The following is a 10,042-nucleotide window of genomic DNA, read 5'->3' on the forward strand; positions in this document are numbered from 1 at the left end:
GCTACAGAAAAGGGTATTAGCTCAAACTTTGGAAAGGTAGGGCTTGGCTCCTGTTTCCAGCCTGGCTTGCCCTCAGCCACGTGCTGATGCTATAGATGGAAGCAGGACAAGGGCCTCTTGTCAGCGCAGCAAAGGAAGAGAGCTTGCGGAGCAGCCCTCTTCGCCCAGACGGGCAAAAGGAAAATTTATTGTGGTTGTGTGTTAAGAAGGAAATAGCTGCGTTCCCAATTTGCTTTGTGTCCGCTTTGCTTCCAAGTGTCCAAACAAAGCTCCTTAGGCAGACACCTCAGGCTCTGGGACAGTTTACGTTCCCCATGGCTTGACCTATCCGATTTAATATCGTAAGAGCACATTTTTGGGTTTGGTATGTAGCTCCTTCCTGAATGCTTGAAGAACTAAAGGATACTTAAAGCTTCCTTCTGTGGCAATACTGAGTCCTAGGGTCACTAAGTCACTGAAAGGAGTAATTGAGTGGAGAATCCCTGAGAGACAGTGTCATTATCGGAAAAAGAGTCTAGCACCAAAAGAAGAAAACCTGTTGCTCAGCCATGATTATTTTTTTTTCCAGTCTAGTCTTATTTAGAGACAGAGAGAAAGAGAAGAAAACTAATTTACATATTCCAATAGAGGCAGTCTGTGACTTTAATTGCTGGAATCGCATTAAGTCATCTTCCACCACCGGCTGTTATATCTGAGGAGGGTTAGATGCCACCTTTGTTATTCCTCATGGCAGCAGTCTCTGTTACTCCTCATGTGTCACAGCTAAGGAATTTTGCGTTTGATCATATGTTTCCTTTCCTTGTCCCTGCAGGCTCCAACATAATTTCCTAAATTTAATCAGTGCGAAGCAATCTTGTCCCATTGTGTTAGCCAGCCATAATTGGCTTCAACTTGGATTTTTGCTTCATATGTGTTTACTCCTTAGCCGTATCTTGCCTTCAAGGGAAATTATCTATTTGAGATGCACTCTGGTGTACAGACGGATCCAACACACCACCAAATACCTTGTGAAGTCCTCTCGTAAGACTTGACACTTGAGTCAGGGCTGTAGTGGAAACCCTTTTGTCCATCTGGGATCCCACAGATCCTTCTGCAGGCAGCGTTTCTGTCCAGGGCACTGAGCAGGACTCGCTGTTTTCCCTTTCAGATGGTGCTTGGTTGGGGCACTGATGCCCTTTCTTTCACTAAATAATTTCCATCATCGCATGCAAAATTGAAACCTTTTGGTGAAATCTCAGGGTGAAGTCCTCACAAGCCTGGGTTTTCTCTGGAGTGGGAGAAGGGTGTCTCTTGTCTTTGCTCTGACGAACACTTTGAGAAAACTTGTCTGAGTGTGCAGACCACGGGCCCTGGTAAAGCACAACCGCTGCCTGATTCCGCTGCTGTTGTTGATACCTTTTCTCTCCTTTTCTTTCTTTCAGGGTCACAACAACCTGGAGTGCCGTATTACACAGATCCAGGTGGACCTGTGATGAATCCCATGGCTATGGCTTTCCACGTCCAGCCCAATTCCCCACAAGGAAACCCGGTTTACCCACCCCCACCTTCCTACTGCAACACACCACCTCCCCCTTACGAGCAGGTGGTGAAATCCTCCACGTGAGGACTCTCTGGCTCTCTGACCTGACTGTGTGAGAAGAAGGTGCCATTGCAAAATGACCGAGATGGAGGGCATCTGCCCTTTTGAACACTTGCTAGTTCTCCAAGTCCTCTCTCCCTCCCTTCCCTGCACCTTTCCTCATTAAAGTTACTTGCAAAGGGGTGATTTTTAAAATTTTTTTCTTTTTTTTTTTTTTTTTAGTAGAAGTGGATTTTTTTCTTTGTCTTCGACATGAGAGAAGTTGTCTTTGTAATGCTTTTAATGGAAACCTCTATTTAAAAGCTGTATGTCTTTCTCTTTATTTATTGTTCGTTTCAATCGTGGGTTTAATTGCGTTGTGGCAGGCTACTGATAGCAGTTTTTTCATACAACCCCAGAGTGATGTGCACTGTCCTAAAACCCCATAGCAGAAATGCCCTCAGCTAAGGGGAAATGACAGAGAAAGAGGGTGGAAGCAGCAAGGCAGTGCTTTTACCAGAAATGGTGGCTGCCATCTTTTCCATTTACGTTTTTCTTGTAAAACTTGGTTCTGATGCACAACAGAGAGATGCTGTGATAGAAGCCCGTGAGTGACTGAAGCACCGGTGTTGGTTGAGTCACGGCAGGGGCTTTGCCAAGTGCCCTAGAAAAGGGAGAGTCGTTGCTTTAAATGATGCATCTAAAAGCAAAGGACCAGGACTGGAGTGTTTCTTGGCCAGTACCTGGACTCTGCCTGTGTGATCGGCATGTTGTTTTGCCAGCAGTGAGATTGTATGAAACAGTGGTATGAAACCTAAATGTCTGTAGTGAGAGGGAGGTATTACAACCTCAGAGCTACTTGTGCTTGTTCCTCTTGACAGAACAGTTAGAAACACAGAAATATGGAGGTAAGATTTCTTCCCTAAATTGGAAAATAATTACAGTAAGAAGCAATGGGAACACACTCCCAGGTTTGTTCCCTTGGACATTGATGGAAGTTTTGTCCCTGACAAATAGTAGTTTTGATTATGGTCTCACTGCTGCTCCAAAGAGTACCAAGTAGAGCTGTCGTCTCCAGGTGACAGATTGGTAAAACTGCTCTCCTCTCTAGGCCAGACAAATAAATAACTTTTTGGGACTGATGCTTAAGAGCGGGTCCTTGACCTGATATGCAGATGGCTTGGCTTTCAGTGACTCTTGGCTCTTCATGCGTTTTGCTGTGAGCAGCCCCAGGATTCCCAATTCACTGTCTCATGCTCGTGGCTGACTCTCTTGAGTGACCACAAGTCAACAGCTTCAAAGAAACACAGAGCCCCTTTCCCTGTGAGGCCTCTCACACCCATCTACGTCTAGCGAAAACGTGAAGCTACTCTGAGACATGACTACATACTAATGGGACCTTCTCCCTTCGAGCATATTCAGAGCCATGTCACTAAGGAGTGACAAAAAGAAGATGCCATCGCCTTCTACTGCTGAAGGACCTGCAGAAAGAGCATAGCTGAGGGTTAGGAGTCTGATACAGTCCTTTGGGTGCTGGGGGAGTGCTTACTCACTACCAGTACTCCTGTGTCACTCCAGCCAGGGCACAGAGGTCACCGAGGTGGTTTGGAGTAACCTTGAAGACCTGTGTTGCGCAAGGAGCCAAAGCTTTATTGTGCTGCTAATGCATGCCAGTGGCTTGTCACAACTTGTCCCTAGGCGGCGAGCTGGATTTGCAGAACTGGCAGAAAAGAGCATCCCTTTTACTGTGAATATGAGTCTTTAACACAAAACCCGCTAAGGGTCACTGTTTCTAAAAGCTGCTGGTGGAGTTAGTAGTCATCTGGAGCAGAGCTGGCTTATGAAGAGCTCATTCCCGCAGACCTGACTTGGGTGAAATTGTAACTAAGGCTTTCCCTTACTGGGCATCATAATAAGGGACAGCGCAAAGTAGTTCTCCGTGTGCGGTGTAGGCTCGGTGGACACTTAAGATAACAAAAAAGTACATTTTATGTATGATTACTAGGTCCATCTGCCTACCACAACTGTATATATATTCTAAATTAGTGTGCGCTTGAAGTTTAAGGCTGCGTATGTCACTGAATATGGTTGTGTATACACATTTTTTTAAAAGCAAATCCAACCTTTCTGTCAGTAGAAATGACGACAGACCTCACGTTAGTAGATGGATGTTGTTAAGTCCTTTTATATTATGAAATGTATCTACAACAGCTGGCATTTTCCTGGCCACGTTGAATAGAAGCCTTTTATAGTGAATTCTTACACTGGACATTGAAATTCAACTTCTGGTGAAGTTTTCCTGAAGTCCGGCTGGTTTATTTGCTAGTGTTGGTGGATGACTCTACCTCGTAAAACACACGGACTCCTCTGCTAGCAAACTTGCGTGGTCTTCTCTTGAAAACACAGCACCTCTGTGAGCATCTGTATGAATTACTTGCAAACTGTTTACATGCCTTTCCTCCTGTTGCCTCGCTTTTGGAAGTTTTTATGTTCTCTTTTAATTTTTTTTCCCCCTTTTTTTCCCCCTCTTAGTTTAAAAAAGTAGTGGGGAGAAAGAAGGGAGAAGCCCTGTAACTGTTGGTAGGGTGATATCAACAATATGAAGTTGCTCGGGAGTGTACGTTGCATGTTTTGCAAGGTTGGGCTGGAGGATGGCTGGAGCAGAAGTAGGTCTTTCTACAGTCTCGGGGGCTTCTATTGCTCATAAAACTTGTGCAGGCTTTCTTTTGAAATGCGTTTTATTAAAGTGAGATTGGATGTTGCTGTACCTCTAGCCTTCTTCATTGCTCTTTCGTGAGCTGTATGTTTAAAGTTCTTTATGTTACCGAGTAGAGTTAAGAGTGTGACCTCTTGTGTGAGAGGAGGAGAGAAGGCAGAGGAAGAAGACTTGTACTCGACAGCACTTTAGCAACCCAGTTGTGAAACACAGGCTGTAGGTGCACCGCTGGAAAGGACGGGGTTACTTCTCACCAGCGGGCAGTGATGACTGCTCAGGTGTGGGTGTCCCACAGGTGAAGGGAAACCATCTTCCACCAGGATTTTACTTGGCAGTAGTGATTTTCTAGGAGCTGCCAGCTGCTGCAGCTTTACCAGTGTGAACTTCCCCGTGGTGTGTTGATGCTTTATCTGCTGGGATTCCCCTGTCGGATCCTATGGGTGCCGCTACTGTGTCCATTCTAACACAACAGAGTTTTTGGTGCCTCACTGGCAAGTTTTTGAGTGTTTTGACTGCAAAATAAGGTTGGTGCGGGTGGCTGGGAACCCTGGGGATGTGTGGGGCGCTCCCCTGCCCCTTCCTGGGGGCACCACAGCGGGGTACGGGGCGGACTCCTCGCCTGCCTTTGAGATCTCACCATCTACATCAGGAAGTTGATTTAGTGTTTTGGGGGGATCAGTCTCCTGGTTCTCGCAGAGGTGTTTGATACGGGGAGGGGGGTGTGTGTGTGTGTGTGTGTTAAATGCCTTCTACTTGGGCAGAATGGAGATGCTTAAGCTGAGCGAATGAGCCCGCGGGGGAGCCAGGAACATAAATGATACCCCTTTGAGGTCCTTTCTTCAGTTGTGTGTCCACAAAACGTGTCTGATGTACCTGTGAGGTGGCAGCGATTGGGAGGAACTAGGTGGGTAAGGAAACCTTTGAGGTCTTTGCTGCTGTGACCCTGGCAGAAATGGGAATGAGAAGGGAGTCAGTCCATTTCCGCCACAATGAAATCTCCGACTATGCCACTTTGAGAGAAAAGGCACTACCTTGATACACCTCGCCCGTAGCTCTGGTGTGGCCGGTCCTTCGTACGTCTGAGCCTTGTGCAACAAGCCCAGGCTGCACTGTGGGATGAGGAGGGAACCTGCCTTTCCTGTGGCTGAGCAGCTGGTTTTCAGCCAGAGGTTTCGCCGTCAGTCCTGTCCCAATGAAGAACAGCAAAGGTCATGGATGTCTGGATGTGCTCTGCTCTCTTTCCTCCTTGAGGATCATGCTGGGAGGGAATGAGCAGAGGTCGTTATAGACTTGCAAGCACCTTGTGATCAGCTTGTGCCTCCAGGTATGCTGTCATCAAATGTGACGGGCTATTAAAAGGCTGTATTACTGAGACTCTCAACAGGGAGTCGGCCATCTCCTGCCGCAAACCTTCCCAACCTCGGGTGTTTTCAGGGCCACGGACCTGGCCACGTTTCTGAGCAGGTTCCAGCTGCTAGTTCTTCCACTTCCACATCACTGGAGAGACCAAAAAGCCCCATTTGCTTCCCTTCCTATCAGCTGGCAGGAGATTTCTTACCTGTAGGTATCTGTGTGTGACCAACCCACCATCCGCCCTTCCTCCTTCAGCCAGCGCTGCTCTGCTTCCATCCCACCAGCCGTGTGTCTCCCCAGCCAGGGTGGTGCAGGGTGTGGACTCTGCTCCCCAGGTGGAGGGAATAGTTTATTTCTCAGGTGTTTTTCAGGTCATTAATTGGACCGGTCTGTCTACAGATACCGGAACACCTTGAGATTTGTTTTGGATTATGTTAAAGCAGTTGGCTGCCTGATGAGTGCTACAGGTAAACATTTGGTACAGACATAGCCTGGCTCCTCCACGCTGTAGAAATGCACCTCTTTGGCAGAAGAGACCTTCTTCAATACTGGTTTAGGGCTCAAGTTGAGGGTGAGGAGGGTGGGCAAGCTCTGCCTGCCTCCCCTCGCCTCTGTCATGTGTGTGAACCACCCTGCCACCGGACACGGATGTGAAATGCCAGCAGCAGGGGACAGACGCGGGCAGTGCCAGGCAGCTGGTCGTGAGCTGCCTGGCAAATGCGATGCAGACTGGGAGGTGCTCAAACGCTCAGCTCGGTGGGTTTGGGCAGAAAATCAGTCCCGACTGCTGAACGGCTGCCCTCGACTCCTGCAGCCCCGTCTTGCGCGGTGGCAGAGCTGCCGGTGGTCTGGGGTAGGTGCTGCACCAGGGAGATGTTTTGGCAGGGGGAGGCTGGGATATGGGTGACCTGGTGGTGGGGGGCAGATGGGTGGGTGTGACCCAGCACCAACAAAGGGACAGAAATGATCCCGTTTCCAACAGTAAAGGCGTGAAGTGGCACGGCCTGAAAACTTGCTGGCTCGCATTGTGCGCGGTGCTCTGTGTCTGTGGGCAGCTCCAGGGGGTTATGCAGACGTTGGTTATCAGCCTGGGTTTGTTGGTGGGTTGCTGTGGTTTGAGTGGGGAGGAGAGGAAGAACACTCTTGTAATACCATCTTCTTCTACCTAGCTACTGTTAGGAGTAAGCAGGGGTGCAGAGCGACTCCATGATCATGGGACCAGCCTGCAGATGCTGTGTCCTGCCTGTGCCAGGAGGCCTTGGGAATTCCTTTCCTTTAGCTCCCCGCCTCTTTGTATGCTCCACACATCTCCTTTCAACCCTGCAGCCCGAAAGTGATGGTTCATTCAAGATGATCCCCCCCCCCCCCGAAACGCAGCACTGGGGATTGCTTTTCTGTCCTTCAGCAGGGCTGTAAAGCCTCTTTCAGCAATCAGGCTAAAGCTCACCCTTCAGCCGCCGCTGACACGGCTCTCGCTGCCTCAGGCTCACACTGAAGCAAGGGCTGGCTGTCGCCAGAGCATCTCCTGAGCCTGGGAGCTGCTTTTTTTCCCGAGAAAGTTAAGTTTTCTTCCCACAAGGTGCCTTCCCTCCAAGGTGCCTGTTGCCTTCCATGCTGTTGAGGGAAGGCGCTCCATATTAATGGCTGAATTATGTTCATAAAGTTTTGCTGCTTCTTTCTTCTTCAGCCTTCCAGCAACTACACAGCCCTGGCACTTGCTGTCGGGCCCAGGGCACCTGAGACAGGTTGTGGGCGAGGGAGACCGTCACGGCGGCGCGGGGGGAGCTGACGCCACTAAAGCAGCACAATGAATAATCGTGGGATTTTTGTTCTCCCATCTCTCCTCCACCGCCTTCTCCCTGCTGTGACTGGGTGCCCCATGGCTCACGAGAGAGGGGCAAATGTCAGCGGCACTATCCGGCGGTGCCTCCTCCCAGTAATTAGCAGGCTGCCTCATCAGTTGTGCTGCAGATAGGCCCCCAAGGGGGGTACCCAAGGAGGGTACCAACCCTGCCACTTCCCTTTGGGGCTGCCAGGCATTCGTTATCACTTGGTGAAAAGATACCGTAGTTGACAAGCTTTTTTTTGTTTGTTTTGTAGGTGGTTTTGTGTTTCTCTTTTTTTCCTTTTCTTTAGAGCCCCGTGACCACTTACACTGCTGTGGAAACAAACAGCTGCGACTATATTTTCCAACAAGCTTTTCAGACTACGTGAAGAAGCAAAGGAGGTTCTACCTCAAACAAACCAAAAAAACCAACCCCCCCCCAAGCCCTCAGATGTGTTAAGTTTTATATGCATCCACCCAAAAAAGCCACTTTTTGGCACACAGGTCAGCCCAGAAGACAAAACACCTTGTCAGATAGCAAAGCCTTACTGTTTTCTCTCTTTTTTTTTTTTTTTTTTAATCCCCCGTTTTTCTTTTTCTGATCTAAACTAATGTGTCACTGCTAATTAAGTGGGCAAGAAGGATGGCCCAGGATGTCTTTGCAGGCCCTGTGGCTGTGGGACCCTCCCCTCCGATGCCCTGCCGCTGGCATTTTACAGTTGTTTGTACTCTGACAGGGACATGACTCCAGAGACAGCGTGCAGGGGAAGATCCAGCGTAAGGCAGTTTCTGCAAAGCAACTGCTAGATAATGACGCTATCAAAGAGGAGAGGCCCAACCGGCAGCCACTGTCGCAAGCTGCCGAGTGCTGCGAGGTGAAGGGGACAGTAGAGAAAGCAGAGGGAGCAGTGACAAGTTAAGCAGCCCTCCCACCCACCCCCTGCAGGTGGAGGTAGCTGCTTAGCTGCACCTATGTCTTATTTTGGCTTTATGTCGTGATCATCCCCCTGTACTCGGCACTGGTGAGGTCCCACCTCGAGTACTGTGGCCGGTTTTGGGCCCCTCACCACAAAAGAGACACTGAGGTGCTGGAGCGGGTCCAGAGAAGGGCAACGAAGCTGGTGAGGGGTCTGGAGAACAAGTCTTGTGAGGAGTGGCTGAGGGAGCTGGGGTTGTTCAGCCTGGAGAAAAGGAGGCTGAGGGGAGACCTCACCGCTCTCTACAACTACCTGAAAGGAGGGTGTAGAGAGGTGGGGGCTGGTCTCTTCTCCCAAGTAACAGGCGATAGGACAAGAGGAAACGGCCTCAAGTTGCAGCAGGAGTGGTTTAGGATGGATATTGGGAAAAATTTCTACACTGAAAGGGTTATTTAAGCATTGGAACAGGCTGCCCAGGGAAGTGGTTGAGGCACCATCCCTGGAGGTATTCAAAAGGCAGGCAGCTGTAGTGCTTCGCGATATGGTTTAGTGATGGGTTTTGTCGGAGTTTGGTTGATGGTGGGACTCAATAATCTGAAAGGTCCCTTCCAACCTCAGCAATTCTATGATTCTAGAAGGCACAAGGACAGGTGTCTGTGGCTGTCTCTATGTCACGCTGTATACAGTTATCACCTGCTGCCTAACCCTAGCTTATCTAATCGTTACAGCTGGATTTACAGCAGCCCACATGTAGCTGTTGAAGAGAAGCGGTGGCCAAAGCCAGGTCCCCGCTGCTCCCTGCAAAGACTGGGTTCCTGCACCTGGGAGTCGACACAAAGCCCATGAAAACAAATGGGGGGAAAGTGAACAATTTCACCAGGAAAGAGACTGCTGCATCAGCTGCTGCGACAGGGCTCAGGCATAGCTATTACCCGACACGAAGCACACGTGCTCCCTCCCACTTTTCCATCCTACCCTATTTTGACGTTACTTACAGACAACAGTACTTTGGTGGTTGAGAGCTATTGTGCTAGAGAAGCCCCCATTTATTTATCTAACTACAGCTTTGACGAGAGGAAGGAAAATAAATTTATAGAGATTTTCTTCAGGTCCCTACCTCCAGCCCAGAAATAATGCTATTAAATCAAAAAAAGCGAGAGTTGCTCTCAGTGGCAGAGGGCCCCGAGTGGCACACGGGGCTTTGTGAAACAGAAATACTGCTCCTTGCCTGCAGCATACCTGAAGTTTTCTTCTGTTGAAGCCCAGCTAGAGAAAAACATCAAGAAAACAGATGTTAGTCAGCTGGACAGAGAAATTTCATACATGTGTCCTTAAAAACCAGCTAGTTATGAATCAGGCTTTAGCTGCAAACTGTTCAACAGCACCCATGTGACCAGAAAGGAAAGCAACGCTTTGTACTAAGCAACGTACACCGAAAATCACCTGGGAGAAGCAGCAGTAAAGAGGTCTTCAATGCCACCAAAAGGTGAAGGTTAAAAAAAAAAAACAAAAGAAAAAAAACCACCCCAAAAATTTGCCCACGCTCTGGCATGCGTTTCACCCTGCAGGACTATGAGATTGAGAGGCGGATCAGCAGTCACAGCGGTGGGACAGCTTATCGCCACAGGGCTGGAGGGAAGGAAGGAGTACAGCAAAAAAAAGAATCACGCAAA

The 10,042-nt window shown here is 49.0% G+C and overlaps 1 protein-coding gene across 1 annotated transcript in view; it reads left to right on the plus strand.

Annotated features, from left to right (window-relative positions):
• The window catches only part of VOPP1 (VOPP1 WW domain binding protein), a 66,977-nt gene extending 62,652 nt beyond the window's left edge, over positions 1–4,325 (plus strand). The window contains exon 5 of the mRNA XM_074575633.1: positions 1,422–4,325. Coding sequence (XP_074431734.1) covers positions 1,422–1,603 — 182 coding nt within the window. The 3' untranslated portion in view covers positions 1,604–4,325. The remainder of the gene's footprint in view (positions 1–1,421) is intronic.
• Positions 4,326–10,042: the final 5,717 nt, after the last annotated feature.

Source organism: Larus michahellis, chromosome 2, assembly GCF_964199755.1.
Source record: "Larus michahellis chromosome 2, bLarMic1.1, whole genome shotgun sequence".
NCBI lineage: Eukaryota > Metazoa > Chordata > Aves > Charadriiformes > Laridae > Larus > Larus michahellis.